Raw genomic sequence first — 26160 nt, 5'->3', positions numbered from 1 at the left:
ACAGGCGTCAGTATAATGGAATGTAACAATACCACTCTCATCAGGGCATTAGATTAAGAACACTTCATCTTGTGAAGCATATGGGATACTCTGGGGGCCAGATCCTCAGTTGGGGAAAGATGGCATATGTCCAGGGAGACTATGGAGCTAGGCTGATTTTCACCAGCTGTGGGGCTAGCTCTCGATACCTTAAGCTGCCAATTAAGTAGCAGCCAACCCAAATTTGTGTTTGGTAGTAAAACTTATCCAACAAATTTTTTGTTCAACTGCCTCAGAGAGAAAAGGGCAGTGACTAATTATACGAGCATATGTGTTCATCTGTGGTTTAAAAACCGGGCCTGAACTAGGCTCTAGGAGAGTTAACTCAATAGCTGGGAAATACAATTATATTCAAATTAACTGTCAAACGTGCCTCTTCCTGGTGCCATATGGGGCCAAACACTGACCTATGAGGCTGGTGTAAATCCAAGGGAACTCCTTTGGAGTTCATGGGGTCCTTGAGATTTACCCCAGGAGCCAGGACACAAGTTGATCCTGTTTGTATAAGGCCTTGATGCAGCAACTGAATGCACCATGTGAGGCCTTCTGCCTACTGGGGTTCTGCATGGGCTCAGAGATCCATCGATGCAGAGCCGATGGCAGGATGGGGTCTGACTAGTGACCAGTGCCGCGGGCCAGCAGGCCCTCCAGTGCAATGCCTAGTGCAGGACTCAGGCAGTGGCGCTCCCGTTTGAATGCCTGGTCAAGCAGGGACATCCTGCATGGTGTAGCAGGAATGTGTTCACTGAAGTGATTTTAACATGAACAGACTTTATTTTTAAAAAGGACAATGCCAACGCTCTGCAAAGTCTGCCCATCCTTCCACACGCATTCCAGCACAGAACGAGCATTGCCAGGGACGCTGCAGTCTGCACTCCCAGACCCCTTTGTGCCAGGCAGGTACAAACACCTAGGAAGATGCACTCTGTGTCCCAAGAGCTTACAGCCCAGACGCTTACCTCCACCACCACCTGTATCTGACAGTCAATGGCAGTTTGCTATTTGACTGTAAATCATCATTCTAGTCAGGAGACCTTTAAAACTATGCAGAGTGATCTTTTTGTGAGTAATTAGAGCAATGACTAATCGTAGCTTTTCTGTTACACTGCAGTATTCATTGAAGTTTGAAATCTCCACTCTGTTAAAAACAAATAAAGCAACTGATACGCAGCTAAAAGAATTTCAATATCCAGAACACACTTGATGCTATTACGAAAACTCCTACATTACTGGAGAAAATCAATATTTATTCATAAACCATCTCAAGAATATCAGGCCCCTGGAGAGCAACAGTCTACAGAGAAATGCTCTTCTCGGCGTGAGAGCGCAGCATGCTGGGCACGATGGAATCCCTCTCTACTTACAAAGCCATTAAAGAAATGAAAGGTTTCATTACAGATGACATGCAGATAATAAATAATGAGACGAGAGCTTCCACCAGCAGCTGCCTCAATCACACAAAACCACCGCAGCGGCTGTTAGGTCTCAGGTCTCTGCACCCAGAAGCCATGGTGATGGGTATGCTGTAAACAAGCATAACAACAACCACCTCCATCACCATTCTGGATATGCCGCAAAGCGTAATTACTGCTAGTGGCTGGCCCACTGCCTCCTGGAATGAGATTCCATACCAATGCTGCGCACCACTGGAGACTGGCAGGCCTCTCCCACACAGCTAAGGGCAGAGCTCTAATCACAGAGCGTCCCAAACAGGGGACAACCTCCCAGCCCTCTTTAGCCATCTTAGATAAGCACAGAGAGTACTCCTGGGGAATTCTGCATCACTGTGCATGCCCAGAACTCATGTCTCCCGCAGATTTCTTTGCTTCTCTGCAGAAAAACGAAGCAAAGAGAAGCCACAAGAGTGATCACATGCCCCTCCCCAGCAGCGCAGGCTGGTCAGTTGGGCGCCTGGAGCAGCCGGTAGAGAGGTAAATGATCGGTGGGTGTGGGGGGCTGGCAGTCGTGGTGTGTGAGAGAGAGAGAGACACTCTGTCCCTCTTGCTCACTACTGCAGCATGCTCGGCGTGGAGGGGCAGGGCTTTGGGGTATTTCTAAGGCGGTAGGCATGGGAAAGGCTCTGTCCCCTCAGGCTGAGCAGAATGTACATAAGAACATAAGAACAGCCAGAGTGGGTCAGACCAAAGGTCCATCTAGCCCAGTATCCTGTCTTCTGACAGTGGCCAATGCCAGGTGCCCCAGGGGGAATGAACAGGACAGGGAATCATCAAGTGATCCCTCTCCTGTCCCCATTCCCAGCTTCTGGCAAACAGAGGCTAGGGACACCATCTCTGCCCATCCTGGCTAATAGGTATTGATGGACCTGTCCTCCATGAACTTACCTAGTTCTAGCCTGCCTGCTTAGTGAATTGTTCCCATTTTTCTTAGTGAATTCCCCCAGGAGTACAAAACAGGTGTTAAAGTTGTATGGCTCCTTTACATTGCCAGAGTGCTGTAAAGGACAGTATGGCCTTATAAAAGCATATAATGCTTCAGTGATTAGAACTATCTAAATTTATCGACTTAAAAAAATTCCTATCTCAATGTGCTGGAGATGCTCAGTAGCCAATATAAATTGTGAGTTTGATTCCCCAGCCTTCACTTGCTCCTCAGTTGCCTATGATGTAACACTGAGCATACGGCTGCATATATTTGTTGACTAATAACTAGAAATAAAGGGTCAAACCTAGCGACATTACTATTAGACAGAGGGGGTTTGGGGATTTCCTCCAATGCTGCCCACTCCCATTCTCCAGCCATTGTATTCTAGTTTAAATAAATTACCAAAATAATTGAAACCAGCATAATTATATTCTATGTTCCATTCTATGCATACAATGAAGTGAGCTGTAGCCCACGAAAGCTTATGCTCAAATAAATTTGTTAGTCTCTAAGGTGCCACAAGTACTCCGGTTCTTTTTGTGGATACAGACTAACACGGCTGCTACTCTGAAACCATAATTATATTGCGTTATTTTGACAAACAATATATGCTGAATTTTAAAATATCGTGCACAGAATTTTTAGGCGCAGAATTCCCCCAGGAGCAAGAGGGGCACAAGACTCTTTACTCAGCTTTGCAGATCACCTCCCATTTGAAATTCGCCTCTGCTGGAGCTCCTGCAGGCCTCAGGCAGAAGCACCTTGTGCTGAATTGACCATTTGCTGGCACAGAGGAGGAAGAGGAAGGGGGGTGCAGTGCCAGTGACGGACAGGAAATCCAGTGGCCCTGTCCCCACAGGGACAGTGGGAAGACAGCAATGGCAGGGCCAATGGAACCAGTCTCCCCAGCTTGCATTCTTGCATGCGGCTGGGCTTTGGAGGGTGGGAGGCAGTTGAAGCAAGGCCCTAGCAGTGCTGAGACAGCCCAGGGTGCCCGGGAATCTGATTGTGTAACCCCACTGTCAGTTCAGAAGGCTTGCTCCCACTGAGGCTCTGGCACACTCCTATCACAAGCTGTCCTGGCCTCCCTCCCTTGGCTCTAGCCTGGAGCCAGCCGCACTCAGCGGGAAAGCGCTGTTTACAAAAGGAAGCGGGCTCTGTTCCCACAGTCTGCAGGGAGGCTGAGCTTTGTGCCCAGGCAAAAAGGGAAGTTACTCAGCTACTGCCCAGACTGACCAGCGCATCCATCAGGACAACAAGGACAGCCCCTCTGAGGGGCACACACTGCGGGTTCTGGGAGGCATGGACACCTGGGACTTTCTTTTGTTAAGGCTGCCAACTTGCGCTCCAGAATCTCAGCTTTCATTTAAAACAGACCGAGTCTCTAGCCCACACAACTCTGAAGATAACCTTGACAATGTGACCTAGTATAACCAATGGATGGAGTGATGCCTGCTTGACTCTGTGGTCAGGTTGAAACAATAGCTCACAGAGGTAAGCACTGCCCCTACCTGTCCCGAGGGGCAGGTACTCTGAAGCCCAAAGATGATAACTAAAACGCCATTGGCACTAACCACAGAACTGTACGGCTGGAAGGGACCTTGAGAAGTTCTCTAGTCCATTTCCCACCACGGCCCCCCTCTCCCCGCAGCTGGGGCAGGGCCAAGTAAACCCAGACCAGCCCACACAGGCATTTGTCTGAAACTCCCGCAGTGACAGGGACTCCACAGCCTCCCTTGGGAACCAGTTCCATTGCTTAACTCCCCTGAGAGTTAGAACTTTCTCCTTAATATCTAACCTAAATCTCCCTTGCTGCAGACTAAGCCCATTCCTTCTTGTCCTGCCTTCGTGGACTGTGATCTTTATAACAGCCCTTAGCGTATTTGAAGACTGTTGTCAGGTCCCCCCTCAGTGTTCACTTCTCAAGACTAAACATGCTCAGTTTTCAAACCTTTGCTCACAGGTCAGGTTTTCTAAACCTTTTATCATGTTTGTTCCTCTCCTCTGGACTCTCCCATTTGTCCACATCTTTCCTAAAGTGCGGCGCCCAGAACCGCACACAGCACTCCAGCTGGGCCTCCCCGGTGCTGAGGAGAGCAGGACGGTTACCCCCCAGCATCCTAGAACTGCATTGCATTATTGACTCATACTCACTTTGTGATCCACCCTAACCCCCAGATCCTTCCCAGCATGATGAACCCTAGCCAGTTAGTCCCCATTTTGTAACTAAGCTTTGTTTTTTCCTTCCTAAGTGTAGTACTTTGAACTTGTCTTCATTGAATTTCACCTTGTTCATTTCACACCAATTATTCAATTAATCAAGGCCATTCTGATTCTAATTCTGTCCTCCAAAGAGCAGCAACCCTCCCAACTTGGCGTCTGGGAGGGATAGGACAATGCCTGTGATACCTTTGAGGTCCACTGCTTCAAATGAATGGTTCCTGTACGATTCTGTCCTACTCCATGGGACAGGGCTGCACAGTTCCTCCAGGAACTACAAACAGTGGGTGGAGATTAAGGCAAATCAGCCAGGTTGGAACCCACCAGACAAGTACCACCTCCTGGGGAGGCTCATGCATACTGGTTCAAACTGGCTTTCCAGAGACCAACAGATAAAGAAAGGACTATTGGATAAATAGCCAGAGTTCAAACTGACTCCGGCTGTTTGTTCGGATCCAGTAAATAGCCAGGACCTCCTTCCAAAGGGTGCCCCAATCCTTGTGGAAGGGTTGGAAAAACTGAATCTACCAGGGGTCCATGAGACTGAGTGCTGACCTATGGTAAGCTTTTAGCCTGCATAGAGGAACCTTTATTGTCTTAATATGTTTTCTTTGTGGTGCTTTTACCTTAAGAATAAAGGTGCTTGCTCAGAAGGAGCTGCGTGGTCACTTGTGACTGCTGTCAATACACTGGGCATAGTTCTCAGAGAGAAAGCAAAGGGCAGGCATTGTCCGCTAGGCAGACCGGCTTGCTGGGGATATCATAGTGTAATTCATGGAGCTATGCAGCCTTAAAACCCTGGTCTGGAAGGAGAGAGTCGTGAGTGACAGCTGGGAGCCATAAACCTTTAAATAGGTGCCCTTGAGAGATCACAAAAGGGGAATACAGGTGCAGTTACCCCAAAACTGTGACCGTGTCATCCACAAATTTTATACACATACTCTCTACTCCATTGTCCCAGTCATTAATGAAAATACTGAACAATACTGGACCCAGGACTGACCCCTCCGGGACCCAATTAGATACATCTTCCTGTTTGACAGTGAGCTATTGATCACTACTCTTTGAGTACGGTCTTTCAATCAGTTGTGCACCCACCTTGTAGTAATTTCATCTAGACCACATTTCCCTAGTTTGCTTAGGAGACTGTCATGTGGGACTGTGTCAAAAACCTTCCTAAAATCAAAATATATCACGTCTACTGCTACCCCCAATCCACTAGGCCAGTATCTCTGTCAAAGCAGGTAATCAGGTTGGTTTGGCATGATTTTTCCTTAAAAAATCCATCTTGTCTATTCTTCATAACCCTGTTGTCCTCTGGGTGCTTACAAACCGATTAAGAATTTGTTCCAGTATCTTGTCATGTATCAAAGCTTGGCTGATATTTCATTGCTGATCTGTGCACGAAAGAAGATGGAGGAGCTGATTGTAATAATCTTACAACCTAATGTGAGTCACAGCCTCCTTCTGCCACCTCAAGTGGGCACAGCTGGGTTTGTGGGGAAAGCTGGAGTGAGCCCACCCCACCACAATTTAACTACTAGAACTCTCATTCGCCTTCCTTCCTGCTAACAGCAGCACTTTGCATTTCTACGGATCTCCATGTACTCAGCAGACAATGAATTCAGTCCCAGAACCCTCATCCACTGCAGATGGCAGGTAAGGATTTTACCCCACCAATGCACAGTGAGTTTAAGTGGCTCGCTCTAGGTCACCAAGTAAGTCAGTGGCAGAGCTAAGACTGGAACCCAGTTGTCCTCTCTCCCAGGCCTGTACTTTACCCATCAACCCTCCTTCATCCCTTAGTCTAGCACTGGCAACAGCTGAATTATTCTCCTTAGCTCCCAGGACAGTAACCTCTTGGTCATGGCAGTGAGACAGCATGTCGACTGGGAGAAGATGAATGAGTCAAGATTCACAAGCTCTATTCCTGTCTCTGCCACTAACTCACAGGTATGATTAGGGCCCTACCAAATTCACGGCCGTGAAAAATGCGTCACGGACCATGGAATCTGGTCTCCCCCATGAAATCTGGTCTTTTGTGTACTTTTACCCTATACTAAACTATAGGCCAGGTAAAAGTATACAAAAGTGCACAGTGTTTCTCAAACTGCAGGTCCTGACCCAAAGACTGCAGGGCTATTATGGGGGGGGTCACATTATTGCCACCCTTACTTCTGCGCTGTGGCTCGTGGCGGTGCTGCCCAGACAGCTGCTCTACAACTGCCGAGCTCTGGAAGCAGCGAAACGTAAGGGTGGCAATACTAAGACTCCCCTCCCAACAACAGCCTTGCCACCCCTTCTCGGGTCAGGCCTCCCAGCTTGAGAGATGCTGACTAGGTTTATATTTTGCTGTTTTTAAATACATATTCATGCTTTGTTACACCATGAAATTTAAGATTTAAACATCTAAGACCATGAAATTCAAGGCTTTTTAAATGCTATGACTGTGAAATTTACAAAAATGGAGAGTGAATTTGGTAGGACCCATGTTTGATGTTGGGCGAGTCATTTCCCCACTCTCCGCACCTCAGTTTCTCCTCTGTACAGTTGGAATGACATGTCTCTGTTATGCTCATTGAGCTTTGTGAAAGGAAGATGCTTCATCATTGCCTGTCTCCCCTCACCTGCCCTCCCTGAGCCTCCTGCCTGTTCTTGCTTGTCTTCACAATCACATTGTCTTATTTTTTTAAATCCTTTCCTCCTCTCCCCCGGCCCCCAAGTGCTGCATGAAGAGCTCCCTCGAAGCAGCAAGGCAAGCGTAGCTGCCTGACTGGACAGGGAGTGACGCTGGCTATATATACAGTGGGTGGGAAACACACAAAGGAAGCAGACTGAAAAAAACAGAGAAAGAACATTTCCCCTTCCCTCGGTCAGCTCCAGCCCTCACTGACACAGGGCAGGCCCAGCATTTTCAGGCAAGAGTGTGATTTTTACAGGTCCCTTGGACACCCTCAACCAGTTCTCGCACTGCGCGGGGCAGGGCGTCTACCCTTGTTCTGCACCCGCCTGAACCAGGCACGAAGGCTCTGTGCTCCTTCCAGCAGCAGTGGGTGACTGGGCAGAGAGAGGGTGGCCCTGGTGGAAGGGGAAGATTAATGAGATGCTGGCTGGGATGGCAGTGATCCCCCAGTCTGAGAGAGGCCACGGCTTTTCAGCAGAGATGAGATGCGCTGTTAGGGCGATGGCATCTTTGTGTCTAGATTCAGAGTAGCAGCCGTGTTAGTCTGTATCCGCAAAAAGAAGAACAGGAGGACTTGTGGCACCTTAGAGACTAACAAATTTATTAGAGCATAAGCTTTCGTGGACTACAGCCCACTTCTTCGGATGCATATAGAATGGAACATATATTGAGGAGATATATATACACACACAGACAGAGAGCATAAACAGGTGGGAGTTGTCTTACCACCTCTGAGAGGCCAATTAATTAAGAGAAAACAAACTTTTGAAGTGATAATCAAGCTAGCTCAGTACAGACAGTTAGATAACAAGTGTGAGAATACTTACAAGGCGAGATAGATTCAATGTTTGTAATGGCTCAGCCATTCCCAGTCTTTATTCAAACCGGAGTTGATTGTGTCTAGTTTGCATATCAATTCTAGCTCAGCAGTTTCTCGTTGGAGTCTGTTTTTGAAGTTTTTCTGTTGTAATATAGCCACCCGCAGGTCTGTCACTGAATGACCAGACAGGTTAAAGTGTTCTCCCACTGGTTTTTGAGTATTTTGATTCCTGATGTCCTAACCCAGGAACCTATCCTTGTAACAAACCCCGATGCCAACTCTGTCCACATATCTATTCCAGTGACATCATCATAGGACCTAATCACATCAGCCATACCATCAGGGGCTCGTTCACCTGCACATCTACCAATGTGATATATGCCATCATGTGCCAGCAATGCCCCTCTGCCATGTACATTGGCCAAACCGGACAGTCTCTACGCAAAAGAATTAATGGACACAAATCTGACATCAGGAATCAAAATACTCAAAAACCAGTGGGAGAACACTTTAACCTGTCTGGTCATTCAGTGACAGACCTGCGGGTGGCTATATTACAACAGAAAAACTTCAAAAACAGACTCCAACGAGAAACTGCTGAGCTAGAATTGATATGCAAACTAGACACAATCAACTCCGGTTTGAATAAAGACTGGGAATGGCTGAGCCATTACAAACATTGAATCTATCTCGCCTTGTAAGTATTCTCACACTTGTTATCTAACTGTCTGTACTGAGCTAGCTTGATTATCACTTCAAAAGTTTGTTTTCTCTTAATTAATTGGCCTCTCAGAGGTGGTAAGACAACTCCCACCTGTTTATGCTCTCTGTCTGTGTGTGTATATATATCTCCTCAATATATGTTCCATTCTATATGCATCCGAAGAAGTGGGCTGTAGTCCACGAAAGCTTATGCTCTAATAAATTTGTTAGTCTCTAAGGTGCCACAAGTCCTCCTGTTCTTCTTTTTGTGTCTAGAGGCTTTCACTGATCAAAGCATGAGCACCCCCTGCTGGCGGATGAGCCACAGTACACGGCTGAATGCATTCCCTTGGCTTTCAGACTAGATGAACAGAGGAAATCGCAAGGCTAGACATAATTTAGGGAAGTGGAGACAAGGAGAAGAAGGGCTTCCTAAATCCAGCGTCACTGGCCTAAACCCTGCCCACTCTCCAGAGCTGCAGGGCTGCAGAAATTAATGCTGGGGAAGGAAGTGAATGTTTCTGACTTTTGATCCAACCATCACGTTAGCTGGGGTATCAATTGTGGCTACCAGGAGCAGAGATGTGGGACAGATTCACAGTGACATTCAAACCCAGCACAAGGACAGAGCTTGGCATTTCACTACCGCTTGGCAAGAACAAGCCAGCTCTGCACAAAAAACTGCTGCAAAATGTTCTGTTTATCGGATCTAAACCTCTAAAAATGGTATGTTGGAATCCAAAATGGAGCTTAGGCTAGGGCTCCACTAGAGAGCTTACAGTGGCACAGCTGCACCAATCAGGGGGGTGGGACAGGGGAGACAGGGGGCTATGCCCTCCCACTTTTTACCAGCTGTAAGGGCAAGCAATGGGGGAGAGGGGGTGAAAAGGAGTGGAGGTGTGGCCTCAGGGAGAAAGGGTGGCGTGGGGGCGGGGCCACAGTTCAGGCACTGGTGCCCCCCTCTCCCCCCACATTTTTAGGGAGCTTCTGCCAGTCCTGGCAGGGATGCAGGCACTCCATTGTAAGCTCTGTGTAGCTACTCTAAGCCAACAGGAGAGAGTGCTCCCCTTTACTTCATTCCTCCAGCCCCCCGTGAGCATAAATTCTGTTGCTTGCGGGGTGGCTAATTCACACCTCGGAGAGACATAATTTATGTCCACTGAAGCTGTAGTGTAGCCATAGCCTTGGACAAGGGTTGCACTTTCCCACTGACATGCTCTCTGCTTCAAGGGGAAACTGACAATTGGGCAAAATGCTACATTTTAGGGTCCCAAAATGATTATTATTGATTTGTATTACGGTAGTGTCAAGAGGTTTCAAATGAGGTTGGGGCCCCGTTGTGCTAGGTGCTGTACGTAGCATAGGGACAGAGTGTTCCTGCCCCACAGATCTTATAATTGAAATAGACAAAGGGCAAAGAGAGAGGGTCACATAGCAAGTTCTAGACCCAAACTCCTGTCCTCTAAATACCAGGCCTTGAAATCAGGAACAACGTGGAGTTACTTGCAAAAAATAAAAACAAAAAGCAGGCACAAGATCTGGTAATTGGGTAGATTCATTTCACAAAGAACAAGTTCTGCAGCATTCTCAACTCATTTCTGACAAAGGGAACTCAGCTAAAATACAAGTGATTATAAACATGTGTATAAAGCAACAGAGGGTCCTGTGGCACCTTTGAGACTAACAGAAGTACTGGGAGCATAAGCTTTCGTGGGTAAGAACCTCACTTCTTCAGATGCAAGTGAGGTTCTTACCCACGAAAGCTTATGCTCCCAGTACTTCTGTTAGTCTCAAAGGTGCCACAGGACCCTCTGTTGCTTTTTACAGATTCAGACTAACATGGCTACCCCTCTGATACGAAACATGTGTATGATATTCAGTCACCTCCCATCCGTATGCTCTTTTAGATCTGTGCTTATGTAAAGCAGTCTTTTACAGTGTAATTCCACTTACGCAAATACCCTTTATCCAAAAATCCTAGTTATCTGAATCCACTGTGTGCCCTCCCTGAAACCTTATGTTAGTTAATCACCAGCTAATAACTTCTCAATTAGCCTCTTAGCACTAATCAATGACTTTGTGTTTGTATAGCTGTTCTGAGCAGTTACCTGCAGTCACTGAGACCTAATCCCATTTCAGCAGTAAAAACAACCTGACAGGATTATATGCAGCTCAAAATAGCACTTCCATCTATCCCAATGCCCAGTTACCCAAGGCCATTTGGATAAATAGGAACTTACTATGTGTTGGGTTTGGTTGTTCCTACTTGATTGTTTAAAAGTCTGATTTTGAAGACAAGAACAAAAAACCACCTGTAAAGTCAAATCGAAATAAACTGGCAAAGAAATCCATCAGTGGGCTAAAGAACCCAGAGGCACCAATCAAAAGTCAGAGCAGTGGGGAAAGAGCTGCCCCCTGATTGGACTGGGGGGGGAGGAAAGGGTACAGGCAACAACTCTTCGCTGCCTCCTGAGTCACAGATTCCACTTAACAGCTGCAGCCATTTATGTTTCCTTTCCCGACAACTGGCAAAGTAATTCAAAAGAGACGTGAAATCGATCCAGTCTCTGCTCTCTGGCCCCACTACAAAGCATTGGTTAGTGTGCAGTACATTTTAGGCTCTGTGGAGTTCAACTCCCAAAGCTCTACACTCACCTCTGCAAGGTAGAGGATGCAGAATTTCAGATCTTCAGAAGAACCTATAAGGGAAAAAACAAGGCCAAAATCAGGCTTTGGCTGCATCTGGGCCTCCCCAAGCAAAGCTCTCTGGCACTGGCAGAGGAATCAGCTGTGGGGTTGCATTTAATGAGCAAAGGTTGAAGTTCTGCATGGCAGGTTGTCAGCTGGGAGCGATGTCTGCTGCGGCTGGCTTCCAAGGGGATGGATCAGGGCTAATGAAGCAGGCAAACTGGCGCTGGCCTGGAAAGCGGAGGTGCTTTCCATTTACTCACTGCACAATTAGGGCTTTTTCTCCAGGCTCATTTCCCTGAAAAAGGGTCTCTCTCTCTCTCTCTCTCTCTCGGTCACAGCTGGAGCGTGGTGGGGTTGGTCAATGCACTGTACAGGCAAGGGCCAACCTGATGCAGAAGCAAAGCAAGAGGTTCCACTGGGAGCTGTGCAGCAGATGGGCTGGGCCAGTCCCCCTTGCCAGCACCGAGATCAGAGGGGAATGTCACTCAGAACTGGCTGCCCTCCTGGGTCTCTGGGAATTAGAAGGCTGGAGCTAGTACAGGCAATTGCCATTACACACCCACTCACCCCTGGTCTCCACGTTGATCACTGAACATCCCTCCACCCTAGGGCTTTAGGGAAAGGAATCTCCTAAATTCACATCGGGACACAGGAATTCCCTGACTGGATCAGAAACCCAAGGTCCATCTAGCCCAGTGTCCTGTCTCTGGCAGTGGCCAGCACCAGCTACTTCAGAAGAGGTGTGGGAAACAGGGGTAGGGAGGCAGCTGTGGGATAACCTATCCCCAGGGACAGTTCCTGACCCCCAAGAGCCCTGACAAACCCTTGGCTATTACTACTGTAGCTCTGGATATGTTATCGGTATAAATGCGCAGTCTCATTTTGAAGCCTTCTAAGCTCTTTTTCTCAATAATTTCATGCTGCAGGGAGTTCCGCAGTCTAATTACACAATGTGTGAAAAAGCATTTCCTTTTATGGGTTCTGAATTTACTGCCTTTCCATTTTGTTGAACGCCCCCTTGTTTCTGTGTGATAAGACAGGCTGAACGGAGGCTCCTGTGCATGCATTAGTCTGTATTCTGTTAGCATCGTATTCGTCTCCTCTGTAAGGTACAGCCCCAATCTTCCCAATCTCTCGTGGTCTGGGAGTCTGTCCCTGGTCATTCCCATCGCCTGGCTCTGAGCCCCCGGGATTTCTGCTAAGTCCTTTGGGAGACGGAAAGATCCTCTGTAGCCAGGCTGTCTTCCACATCCCTCCCATCTGCACAGCACATGCAGGACAGGGGGCCTGAGCCAAAGCGGGATGGGGAGAAAGACAACCAGTGCAGAGGAGATGAGCTACAAGGCAGGAATCAAATGCCAAAGGAGGCAGAGGGCTTGTGCCTCTCAGCACTCACAGCCCTGCCATGATGCCCCACTTCCTACTCTCCAGTGCAGGGAAAAGGGATGCAACCCCAAAGGGCCCCATAGGCGTGCGCACGGGGTGTGCCCAGGCACACCCTAATGCAGGGTGGGCAAATGGCTCCACTCTCCTGGCGCAGCAAGCCGCCGGCCCCTCCCCCGCTTCCCCCCCCTCCCCTGGAGCCAGGCTCCAGGAATATTCAGGGCTGGGGGCCCTGCTCCACCAATATCTGGAGCTGGGTCTCTCCCCGCCGCCACACACACACACCCCCGGCGTCCCTGCCTGGAAGAAAGCGGCGCACGCCTCTCCCGTGCCTGCTTGTGCGGAGCGGCTCCCAGCAGCAACTACTGTCTGCTGCCCCAGTGTCCTAGTGCCCCCCATCCGCTAATGGCGGGGCAGGCTGCCCTTACCCTGCCCTTCCGCCCTAGCCCTGAGCCTCTCCAATGCCCCAAACTCCTCATCTCCAGCCCTCATCCCCCGGCACCCTAATCCTCTGCCCCAGCCCTGAGCCCCCTCCTGCATCATGAACCCCTCATCCCCCGCACCCTCATCCTCAGCCCCACAGCCCTCACCCCTGCACCCCTTCCTATCCCCAAACTCCCTCCCAGAGCGTGCACCCCCTCCCCTTCCCACACACCCCCTCCTGCCCCCAAACTCCCTCCCAGAGCCTGCACCCCTCACCCCATCCTACACGCCCCCAGCCCAGAGCCTACACCCAAACTTTGTCCCAGAGCCTGCACCCCTCACCCCCTCTTGCACACTCACCCCCTGCCCCAGCCCGGAGCCTGCACCCAGCACCCAAACTCCATCCCAGAGCCTGCACCTCAGACCCCCTCCCCCACCCAAACTCCATCCCAGAGCCTGCACCCCTCCTGCACCCTAATCCCCAGCCCAGGTCCTATACCCCAGACCTCCTCCCCCCACCCAAACTCCCTCCCAGAGCCTTAGGCAGGTGGGGGTGGAGTTGGGGGAGGGTGGGTTCTGGGCACCACCAAAATTTCTACAAACCTATCACCTATGCACAGGGCAGCATGTCTGGCTCTGCGCCGCACAACATGCTGCTAGGAGCCTCATGGTAAGGGGGCCGGGGCCAGGGGGCGGCGGGATTGGATAAGAGGTGGGGGCAGTCAGGGGACAGGGAGCAGGGTGGGTTGGATAGGAGGTGGGATCCCGGGGGGGTGTTAGGGGTGGGGGGTCTCTGGAGGGTGCAGTCACAGAGCAGGGGGGTTGGATGGGGCATGGGAGTCCCGGGGTCTGTCAGGGGGCGGGGGGTGTATAGGGGTCAGGGCAGTCAGGGGACAGGGAGCAAGGAGGGTCCTGGGGGGGCAGTTAGGGTGGGGGGTCTCTGTAGGGGATGGTCAGGGGACAAGAAGCTGGGGGGTGTTGGATGAGTCAGGAGTTCGGGGGGGGGCCTGTCAGGAGGCAGGGGTGTGGAGAGGGGTTGGGGCAGGCAGGGAGCAGGTGGGGTTGTATGGGTCGGGAGTTCTGGGGGTCCTGTCAGGGGCGGGGAGCGGTTGGATAGGAGTCCCGGGGGTCTGTCTGGGGGTGGGGGTGTGGATAAGGGTCGGGGCAGTAGGGGGTAAGGTCCTAGGGGGGCAGTCAGGGGACAAGGAGCTGGGAGGCTTAGTTAGGAGCAGGGGTCCCAGGAGGGGGTAGTCAGGGGACAAGGAGCGCAGGGGTTGGGGGTTCTGAGGGGGGCAGTCAGGGGGCGGGAGGTAGGAGGGAGTGGATGGGGGCGGGGCGGGGCTAGGGCGGGGCTCCCTGGGTGCACACCCTAATGAAATGTGCTGCGCACGCCTATGAAGGGCCCCATGCGCCAGCTCCAAGTGTGCGCCCCTCCCTCTGGAACAGCCCCAGGAACCTGACTCCTCCTAGCCCTGTCCCCAGCCCCGGCAGGCAGGGAGGCCTCTGACATGAGGGGGCGGAAGGAGCCGCTGCTCAGGAAGCGGAGAGGTAACACTTCCCCTGCATTCTGTGGCTACATCTACACAGGGATAAAAAAACCCGCGGCTGGCCCGGGTCAGCTCCAGGGCTGAAAAACTGCTGTGGAGGGGCTCAGGCTTGGGCTGGGGACTGGACTCGATGACCTCTCGAGGTCCCTTCCAGTCCTATAATCTATGAATCTATGAATCTATGGAGCCTGAGCTCGAGGACCCTGCGAGGCGGGAGGGCCCAGAGCGCAGGCTCCAGTCCGAGTGTCTGCACTGCCATTTTTAGCCCTACAGCCTGGGCCAGCTGTGGCTGTACCGCAGAGCCACTGCCAGCACAGGCCCTCCAGGAGACCTGTCTCCATGGAGCTGGCCCCCTGCCTGGCCCTTGGAAAGGGAGGTGACGAGTCATTCCCAAGCGGCAGCCTGGAGCTTCCTCATCTCCCACCTCTGCTCCAGTCCAGACAGTTGCCGCAGCGCCCGGGACCGGCTAAGCTAACGGACTGGCTGGTGTTTTCCACTGAGAGCGATGCCCCCTTGCCCTCCATATGGGATCCGCTGGAGGGAAGGAGAACCTCTGACTGTGCCGAGCCCTGGGAAAGCCAGCCCACAGCAGGCACCTGAGCCCAGGGTCACTCAAGGAGATTCAGTCAATACACAGCAGGGCCACTTGGACTTTACAGCAGGACATTCAACCTACTGGAGGTTGTTCCCCTGGGGCACCATGGCCCCCTGCCCCTAACGCAAGGTGCCTTTTCAAATGTTATCTCCTGAGAAGCAGGCTGGCGCTGCAATTCATGCTCAGGAGCGATTCTTGCTACTGGCAAAGTCAGTACAAGCCCTGTCTCGTTCTCACAGCGTGTGCAGCGCTAATGATGGAACCAGGCTGCCTCACATTCTCCAGAGAACTGCAGACTCACCATCCCAGTGCAGTCAGCAGCCCCGGAGTTCCCAGCTGGCATGGTGACCCAGCAGAGAGGCTGATGCCACCAGTGCCTTCGCCAGGAGGAAGATGGGCAGAAGTCAATTTTTATTTTTTTAGAATTTTGATGGATAATATCAGGGGGTATTTTAAAGCATTTTTTATTATTTTTATTGATTTAAATTTTCATATTGCAGGAAATTTGGGGGATCAGATAATAATTATTTAATGACAGTAGATGCTGAGATTCCAAATATTAAAGCTTTATAACCGTTAAAACAGAAACTGTCAACATCACATGTCAAAATATACCAAGTCAATATCCTCCAATGACACCTACCGCATTCTCAAGCAGTGTTTTCCCTACTTTGCCTCTCTGCACATTTGGATTTTGATCAGTTTTTGCAGGTATGCTGAAATCGACGTTTACCAGCTTTGACCGATAAAACTCTAATCCTTCCAAGGCCGTCCCTGAGCAGCAAAGACAGCGCACACAGCAGTGCAACATGCTTAGCTTTTTCCTTACAGTGACTTTCTGCTGGCCTTTGGTGAGCACGGTCTGGGGGATCACAAGCTTCCCCCACTCCAACTACCAGGGCTGGGGCAGACTGAGGACCCTGGGCCTTGGTTTTAAAGGGCACAATGTCCCCTTTGCAGGGATGGTTGTGCCCAAGTCCCAGGACAGGCTGGTGACATCCAGATATGCTGGGAATGCTGTTGGAGAAGTGTCAGATAAAGAACACTTTAGCACAATGCATATCTGCAGGCATCCTGAGCTCTGCTCTGCCCAGTCCCGTGCTGGGTTAGTTAGGGTCTGGAAAACGCCCGCATACTCCTCTGCTACTGTAACTAAGTAATGGGGCTGGGAGCCCAGGGCCTGCTTTATATCCTTACGAAAGCGAAGAAGTACGTTCCTGCACCTGAAAGGGCCCATGGCTTCTTCCACATCCCCCGCAGGTTCCAAAGTGGCCACTAGGGGTTGTTCCAAAGCTCACACACCACCTCTCTACTTACCACTCCCACATGCCCGGGCATCCCACCAGCACCCCAAGACAGTTCCTACGCAGGCTGTGCCAGAACCCCCCCAGCATCTTAACCCAGACAGTCATCAGGGCTGCCTTGCACGGCCAAAGCCAGCGTTCTGGGCGACCCCGCAGACGCCTCCAGCTAGGGCGTTGCACTCAGGGGGGCTGGAGCTTAGGAGGCCAGGCCATTTACTTGATACTGGGGTTTAATGGCCATTTCCCTTTACTCTTCCTTAGTGTACAAAACTCCCACTTCTCCCCTCCCCTCAAACGTGGCCCTTCCTTGCTTCCTTCACTCTGAAGAGCAGAGAGATGAAACTAGGGCCCGGCTACAACAAGGCCTGCTTAGCACCATGTGGCTATCAGGCAGGAGAATGGCCTCCCAAGCCGCTACCACAGCCCATCTGTGAGGTCGTTAAGCCAGTTCCCCGAGCTCAGACACAAGCGTCCATTAATTTATTTTTATTTATAATTTATTTAGTGACACTGGTTAGTAGCTGCCTTGGGAAAGTTATAGTCTTGAGACGTTGTGTATTTACTGTATTTGGGTTCCTACAATAATACGTCATAACAGATGGATGCTTAATACAGGAGGACAAAACACATGGCCACCGGGACTGATTTCCTTTCTGAGCGGCCAATGCCCTTCTGGAAAGTTACAGACATAAATCATAGAATCTCAGCGTTGGAAGGGACCTCAGGAGGTCCAACCCCCTGCTCAAAGCAGGACCAATCCCCAACTAAATCATCCCAGCCAGGGCTGTGTCAAGTCTGACCTTAAAAACCTCTAAGGAAGGAGATTCCACCACCTCACTAGGTAACCCATTCCAGTGCTTCACCACCCTCCTAGTGAAAAAGTTTTTCCTAATATCCAACTTAAACCTCCCCTACTGCAACTTGAGACCATTGCTTCTTGTTCTGTCATCTGCTACCACTGAGAACAGTCTAGATCCATCCTCTTTGGAACCCTCTTTCAGGTGGTTGAAAGCAGCTATCAAATTCCCCCTCATTCTTCTCTTCTGCAGACTAAACAATCCCAGTTCCCTCAGCCTCTCCTCATAAGTCATGTCCAGCCCCCTAATCATGTTTGTTGCCCTCCACTGGACTCTTTCCAATTTTTCCACATCCTTCTTGTAGTGTGGGGCCCAAAACTGGACACAGTACTCCAGATGAGGCCTCACCAATGTCGAATAGAGGGGAATGATCACGTCCCTCAATCTGCTGGCAATGCCCCTACTTATACAGCCCAAAATGCCGTTAGCCTTCTTGGCAACAAGGGCACACTGTTGACTCGTATCCAGTTTCTCGTCCACTGTAACCCCTAGGTCCTTTTCTGCAGAACTGCTTCCTAGCCATTCGGTCCCTAGTCTGTAGCAGTACATGGGATTCTTCCATCCTACGTGCAGGACTCTGCACTTGTCCTTGTTGAACCTCATCAGGTTTCTTTTGGCCCAATCCTCTAATTTGTCTAGGTCCCTTTGTAGCCTATCCCTACCCTCCAGTGTATCTACCACTCCTCCCAGTTTAGTGTCATCTGTGAACTTGCTGAGGGTGCAGTCCACGCCATCCTCCAGATCATTAATGAAGATATTGAACAAAACCGGCCCCAGGACCGACCCCTGGGGCACTCCGCTTGAAACCGGCTGCCAACTAGACATGGAGCTGTTGATCACTACCCGTTGAACCCGATGATCTAGCCAGCTTTCTATCCACCTTATAGTCCATTCATCCAGCCCATACTTCTTTAACTTGCTGGCAAGAATACTGTGGGTGGGAGACTGTATCAAAAGCTTTGCTAAAGTCAAGGAATAACACATCCACTGCTTTCCCCTCATCCACAGAGCCAGTTATCTCCTCATAGAAGGCAATTAGGTTAGTCAGGCATGACTTGCCCTTCGTGAATCCATGCTGACTGTTCCTGATCACTTTCCTCTCCTCTAAGTGCTTCAGAATTGATTCCTTGAGGACCTGCTCCATGATTTTTCCAGGACCTGAGGTGAGGCTGACTGGCCTGTAGTTCCCCGGATCCTCCTTCTTCCCTTTTTTAAAGATGGGCACTACATTAGCCTTTTTCCAGTCATCCGGGACCTCCCCCGATCGCCAGGAGTTTTCAAAGATAATGGCCAATGGCTCTGCAATCATATCCGCCAACTCCTTTAGCACCCTCGGATGCAGCGCATCCGACCCCATGGACTTGTGCTCGTCCAGTTTTTCTAAATAGTCCCGAACCACTTCTTTCTCCACAGAGGGCTGGTCAACTTCTCCCCATACTGTGCTGCCCAGTGCAGCAGTCTGGGAGCTGACCTTGTTCGTGAAGACAGAGGCAAAAAAAGCATTGAGTACATTAGCTTTTTCCACATCCTCTGTCACTAGGTTGCCTCCCTCATTCAGGAAGGGGTCCACACTTTCCTTGACTTTCTTCTTGTTGCTAACATACCTGAAGAAACCCTGCTTGTTACTCTTAACATCTCTTGCTAGCTACAACTCCAAGTGTGATTTGGCCTTCCTGATTTCACTCCTGCATGCCTGAGCAATATTTTTATACTCCTCCCTGGTCATTTGTCCAATCTTCCACTTCTTGTAAGCTTCTTTTTTGTGTTTAAGATCAGCAAGGATTTCATTGTTAAGCCAAGCTGGTCGCCTGCCATATTTACTGTTCTTTCTACACATCGGGGTGTTTTTTTCCTGCAACCTCAATAAGGATTCTTTAAAATACAGCCAGCTCTCCTGGACTCCTTTCCCTCTCATGTTATTCTCCCAGGGGATCCTGCCCATCAGTTCCTTGAGGGAGTCAAAGTCTGCTTTTCTGAAGTCCAGGGTCCGTATTCTGTTGCTCTCCTTTCTTCCTTGTGTCAGGATCCTGAACTCGACCATCTCATGGTCACTGCCTCCCAGGTTCCCATCCATTTTTGCTTCCCCTACTAATTCTTCCCGGTTTGTGAGCAGCAGGTCTAGAAGAGCTCTGCCTCTAGTTGATTCCTCCAGCACTTGCACCAGGAAATTGTCCCCTACACTTTCCAAAAACTTCCTGGATTGTCTTATAGAATCATAGAATCATAGAATATCAGAGTTGGAAGGGACCTCAAGAGGTCATCTAGTCCAACCCCCTGCTCAAAGCAGGACCAATTCCCAGCTAAGTCATCCCAGCCAGGGCTTTGTCAAGCCGGGCCTTAAAAACCTCCAAGGAAGGAGACTCCACCACCTCCCTAGGTAACGCATTCCAGTGTTTCACCACCCTCCTAGTGAAATAGTTTTTCCTGATATCCAACCTGGACTTCCCCCATCGCAACTTGAGACCATTGCTCCTTGTTCTGTCATCTGCCACCACTGAGAACAGCCGAGCTCCATCCTCTTTGGAACCCCCCTTCAGGTAGTTGAAGGCTGCTATCAAATCCCCCCTCATTCTTCTCTTCTGCAGACTAAACAATCCCAGTTCTCTCAGCCTCTCCTCATAAGTCATATGCTCCAGACCCCTAATCATTTTTGTTGCCCTCCGCTGGACTCTTTCCAATTTTTCCACATCCTTCTTGTAGTGTGGGGCCCAAAACTGGACACAGTATTCCAGATGAGGCCTCACCAATGTCGAATAAAGGGGAACGATCACGTTCCTCGATCTGCTGGCAATGCCCCTACTTATACAGCCCAAAATGCCGTTAGCCTTCTTGGCAACAAGAGCACACTGTTGACTCATATCCAGCTTCTCGTCCACTGTGACCCCTAGGTCCTTTTCAGCAGAACTGCTACCTAGCCATTCGGTCCCTAGTCTGTAGCAGTGCATGGGATTCTTCCGTCCTAAGTGCAGGACTCTGCACTTGTCCTTGTTGAACCTCATCAGGTTTTTTTCTGCCCAATCCTCTAATTTGTCTAGGTCCCTCTGTATCCGATCCCTACCCTCTAGTGTATCTACCACGCCTCCTAGTTTAGTGTCATCTGCAAACTTGCTGAGAGTGCAGTCCACACCATCCTCCAGATCATTAATAAAGATATTAAACAAAACCGGCCCCAGGACCGACCCTTGGGGCACTCCACTTGAAACCGGCTGCCAACTAGACATGGAGCCATTGATCACTACCCGTTGAGCCCGACGATCTAGCCAGCTTTCTATCCACCTTACAGTCCATTCATCCAGCCCATACTTCTTTAACTTGGTGGCAAGAATACTGTGGGAGACAGTATCAAAAGCTTTGCTAAAGTCAAGAAATAACACATCCACTGCTTTCCCCTCATCCACAGAGCCAGTTATCTCATCATAGAAGGCAATTAGGTTAGTCAGGCACGACTTCCCCTTCGTGAATCCATGCTGACTGTTCCTGATCACTTTCCTTTCCTCTAAATGTTTCATAATTGATTCCTTGAGGACCTGCTCCATAATTTTTCCAGGGACTGAGGTGAGGCTGACTGGCCTGTAGTTCCCCGGATCCTCCTTCTTCCCTTTTTTAAAGATGGGCACTACATTAGCCTTTTTCCAGTCATCTGGGACCTCCCCCGATCGCCATGAGTTTTCAAAAATAATGGCTAATGGCTCTGCAATCTCACCCGCCAACTCCTTTAGCACCCTCGGATGCAGCGCATCCGGCCCCATGGACTTGTGCACGTCCAGTTTTTCTAAATAGTCCCGAACCACTTCTTTCTCCACAGAGGGCTGGTCGCCTTCTCCCCATGCTGTACTGCCCAGTGCAGCAATCTGGGAGCTGACCTTTGCACCGCAGTATTGCTCTCGCAGCAGATATGGGGGTGATTAAAGTCTCCCATGAGAACCAGGGCCTGCAATCTAGATAAGCAAGAACCCTACTTCTGCAGGTCCACCCCCTCCCTTCCCAGACCCCGTAGCAGGGTCATTGCTGGGCAGTGTACACAGGTAGGCAGTTCCGGGGCTGGAAGAACACACTGGCCAGGTGACTAACCACCTATATGGTGTGAGGAAATATAGAGGAGCCAAAAGTCTACCTCCGACATTTTATACCCACTGCAAGGGATAAGAGGAGTCACAGGAACATACGAACGGCCACACTGGGTCAGACCAATGGTCCATCTAACCCAGTATCCTGTGCTCTGACAGTGGCCGTTGCCAGAGGCTTCAGAGGGAATGAACAGAACAGGGCACTTTCCAATGATCCATCCCTTGCCATCCACTCCCGGCTTCTGGCAATTGGAGATTTAGGGACACTCACAGCCTGACCAGCTTAGCTAACAGCCATTGAAGGACCTGTCCTCCATGAATTTATCTAGTTCTTTTTTGAACCCAGTTATACTCTTGGCCTTCACAACATCCCTGGCAATGAGTTCCACAGGGTGATTGTGCGTTGTGTGAAGAAATACTTCCTGTTGTTTGTTTTAAACCTGCTGTCTGTTAATTTCATTGAGTGACCCCTGGTTCTCGTGTCATGTGAAGGGGTAAATAACACTTCCCTAATCATTTTCTCCACACTAGTCATGATTTTATAGGCCTCTATCAGATCCCCCCTTCGTCATCTCTTTTCTAAAGTGAACAATCCCAGTCTTTTAAATCTTTCCTCGTATGGAAGCTGTTCCATACCCCTCATCATTTTTGTTGCCTTTTTCTGTTTGTAACCCCCAAGGAGATGACCTAGATTCCTGGGGCTCTGTCTGCTGGCAGCTCAGGGAGAGGCGCACTGTCCCTGGTAGGGAGGGGGAGCCAAGGCAGACTCAGAGTCTGCCCGGCAACCAATAGGGAGTGAGGTGCCCCTCCCAGGGAGCTCAGGAAAGGGGAGAAGCCATTTTTTGAGTCAGCCTGGAGCCAGCCAGGGCAAGGGCAGGACTGGCTGTGCGGGGAGCTGGGGAGTCCCAGGCCTGCATGCAGGGTTCCCCCTGAGAACTGGCGTCTAGGGACCTGACAGCAAGATCCCTCAGCTGGGCTTTTCCTTCTCCACTGATGATTCCCGGTTTGTAGAGCTTTGCTGGGAAACTTCCCCAGCCAGGCTGGGTTCGCCCTCCAGCTCCCTAGGGGAGACCAGTCCCCACATGGTCAGCTCTGCTCTGGCTGCTAGTCCGGGGCTGCAGGCTGCTGGGAGTGTGTCTGGACGCTGGACTAGGAGACGACAGTTTGGATTTTAGTACAGTTGTGTAACTTGCACCTTGAGCCCTGCATCCCTTTGTAATGAGGGGAAATCCTGGGACCGAAGCAGCCTGTTTCGTGCCTTAAGAGGATCCCGGCCAGCAGAGAGCAGCCCCTCTGCAGTGACCAAGGAGTCCAGAGTCAGCTCTGAACCTGAGGATCATTCATGGAGTTTGTGAGTGCACCATCTTTTAGTTAGTCAGTCAGGGAACTTGTTTTGGGGACTCCCTACTCCCTGATCTGTGTTCTCAAGCCAGGGAGTGAGGGTTTGCGGATTTTATAACCTGCTGCATATTAAACCTGTGGAGGGATTTACTGCCTTCTCCCACTTGTCAGTCCTTTGGGCTGAACTGAAGCCAGCCAGCCACACTGCTAAATCACTGCAGAGACGATATCGTGGTCATAGGTCATCAAGGGCCCCAACAAAGTACGTGTACCAACGGGACACTCATCTTACATTTGCTACCTCAAGTCACGTGACTGGGGAAAGTCATGGGTATTGTCAACCTCCAACTCTCCAACTATCTGGCAAGTAAGTGGGGATTACCCTGTGGTTAGAATTTTCTTCCCAAGCTGCCCTGGTGACACTTCCAGGAAGGAGCGAGGGAGGTGGAGGCACCGCCAAATAAATTCATAGGAAAAAATAAAGAAGATACACCCTGCTGAGTGGGTGGCGGGATCCAGAAGAACCCAGACCCGTCCATCACAACCTGTCAGCAGACTGGCTTTAAAGAAGGTAACTGGGTGGAGGGGGGGCGCTACATGTTCCTTTTCCAATTCGAATGTAACGTTTTTGAGAAGGGGTGACCAGAACTGCACGCAGTGTTCACGGTGGGGGCGTACCATGTAGTTATATAGTGGCTTTATGACTTGTTCTGATTTACTTTCCTAATGGTTCCTAACATTCTGTTCGCTTTTTTGACTGCTGCTGCACACTGAGCAGATGTAGTCAGAGAACTATCCACAGTGACTCCACACTCTCTTCCTTGAGTGGTAACAGCCAATTTAGACCCCATCATTTTATATGTATAGTTGGGATTATGTTTTCCAATGTGCATTACTTTGCATTTATCAACACTGAATTTCATCTGCCATTTTCTTGCCCAGTCACCCAGAGATCCTTTGTGGGATCCTTTTGTAGCTCTTTGCTTGGGACTTAACTATCTTGAGTAATTGTGTATCATCTGTAAACTTTGCCATCTCACTGCTCACCCCATCTTGCAGATCATTTATGAATCTGTTGATCGCACAGGTCCCAGTACAGATCCCTGAGGGACCCTGCTATTTACCTCTCTCCATTGTGAAAACTGACTATTTATTCCTACCTTTTGTTTTCTATCGTTTTAGCCAATTGCTGATCCAGGAGAGATCTTCCCTCTTCTCCCAGGACTGCTCACCTTGCTTAAAAGCCTTTGGTGAGGGACCTTGTCAAAGACTTTCTGAAAGTCCAAGTCCACTATATCCAGTGGATCACACTTGTCCACATGCTCATTGACTCCCTCAAAGAATTCTAAGAGATTGGTGAGGCGTGATTTCCCTTGACAAAAGCCATGTTGACCCTTCCCCAACATATCATGTTCATCTCTGTGTCTAAGAATTCTGTTCTTTCCTAGAGTTTCAGCCAATTTGCCTGGTACTGCAGTTAGGCTACTGGCTTGTAATTGCTGGGATCACTTCTGGAGTCCAGGCTCAATAAACAGGTAATGAGAACCACAAGGCAAAACTAATGAGGCCTCTGAATCACCTGTCCATCACTCCCTGGAGCATTTACAACACACACTCTCTCCCACAGGGGCAGGTGATCTGTGACCAGCACTGAGAGCAGCAGGAGCAACAGGAAACCCTCAAGCTCAGGCCCTGCTGGGATTTCTGATCATTCACTGCGCTGACACAGAATGAGAGGGGAAAACAAAGAGTCTTTACTCTGGCCCAGCCACCAGGAACACTGGGGGTTCCCACCGAGCCACAGCTCCCAGTGGTGAGGGAGATCGAAACCAGCTTGCCTGTGCTCCTCTGGTGTCACTAAGCTACACTCACATGTCAGCCTGGTTTGTGTGTGTGTGTGCGCGCGTGAGTACCACCAACCCCAAGCATCATGGGCGGCAAGTATCATAGGCTGGGGGAGGCTGTGCCTCCCCAAACAGCATGGCGTGACCCCACCCATGCTCTGCCCTGGCGGGGGCGGAGGCTGGCCAACCTGCCACGGGTACTCAAGGCGGCTGGCACTAGGACCGCACCGCCCGGCGCTCCGGGGCTGGCTGCCTAGTGATCCAGAGATGGAGCCGCTGCGGCCGTGCCACGTAGGCGTGGAAACTAGGGGTAAGGGGAGTGCTGCAGCACTCCCAGCTGCTGGTCCCACACGTCCGGGGTCCCAGCCTCAGCTCTGGGGGAGGGAGGGTGGATAGGGGTAAGGGGTCTGGTTTTCAGCACCCCCACTATTAAAAATGTTCCAGCACCACTGCCGTGCCGCTGGGGCCGTGGTGAGGTGCTCTGGGCTCCTGCGGGGGAGGGGGGACAGAAGGGGAAAGGGAGGTGTGCACCCATCACCATGGTATCTGAGCACCTGCCCCATCTACAAACTTCCCCCCAGCCCCTGACCTCAGCAGAGCTGCCTGTGACAATGGTTGTTTATATGCTGGGGTTACAGAGCACAGGGAGGGATCGGGGGGAGACGCTGGATAACCAACACCACAGAACTGACCAGGGTGAAAAACCGAGGCACAAGGAAAAGAGGGAATGAAAGGAAAGTCGTCGGTGCCTCACTCCCCGCCCTTTGTATCTGGGCTCTTATGTTGGAAGCAACCTAGGGCAGGACCCGGGCGTATCTGCTCGTTCTCTCTAGGGCAGGCAGGACCCGGGCGTATCTGCTCGTTCTCTCTAGGGCAGGCAGGACCCGGGCGTATCTGCTCGTTCTCTCTAGGGCAGGACCCAGGCGTATCTGCTCGTTCTCTCTAGGGCAGGCAGGACCCAGGCGTATCTGCTCGTTCGCTCTAGGGCAGGCAGGACCCAGGCGTATCTGCTCGTTCTCTCTAGGGCAGGCAGGACCCGGGCATATCTGCTCGTTCTCTCTAGGGCAGGCAGGACCCAGGCGTATCTGCTCGTTCTCTCTAGGGCAGGCAGGACCCGGGCGTATCTGCTCGTTCTCCCCAGGGCAGGACCCCGGCGTATCTGCTCGTTCTCTCTAGGGCAGGCAGGACCCAGGCATATCTGCTCGTTCTCTCTAGAGCAGGACCCAGGCGTATCTGCTCGTTCGCTCTAGGGCAGGCAGGAC

General features: G+C 50.6%; 1 protein-coding gene and 1 long non-coding RNA gene across 16 annotated transcripts in view; one reads left to right on the top strand and one right to left on the bottom strand.

Annotated features, from left to right (window-relative positions):
• The window catches only part of RGS3 (regulator of G protein signaling 3), a 204835-nt gene that overhangs the window by 66915 nt on the left and 111760 nt on the right, over positions 1 to 26160 (bottom strand). For 14 of the 15 annotated variants that reach the window (XM_065572233.1, XM_065572234.1, XM_065572232.1 and 11 more), the window contains one exon: positions 11502 to 11545. In XM_065572233.1, coding sequence (XP_065428305.1) covers positions 11502 to 11545 — 44 coding nt within the window. Of the gene's footprint in view, positions 1 to 11086; positions 11098 to 11501; positions 11546 to 26160 lie in introns of those variants that run through there. The other variant, XM_065572246.1, reaches the window with a different exon arrangement.
• On the top strand, positions 23509 to 24612 carry LOC135976478 (uncharacterized). Its single transcript, XR_010593600.1, has 2 exons — positions 23509 to 23625; positions 24237 to 24612. It is a non-coding gene; the product is annotated as an uncharacterized LOC135976478 (long non-coding RNA).

This window comes from Chrysemys picta, chromosome 18 (assembly GCF_011386835.1).
Source record: "Chrysemys picta bellii isolate R12L10 chromosome 18, ASM1138683v2, whole genome shotgun sequence".
In the NCBI taxonomy this organism is placed as follows: domain Eukaryota; kingdom Metazoa; phylum Chordata; order Testudines; family Emydidae; genus Chrysemys; species Chrysemys picta.
Note: the sequence above shows the minus strand (reverse complement) of the source record. Positions and strands in the feature narration are given on the sequence as shown.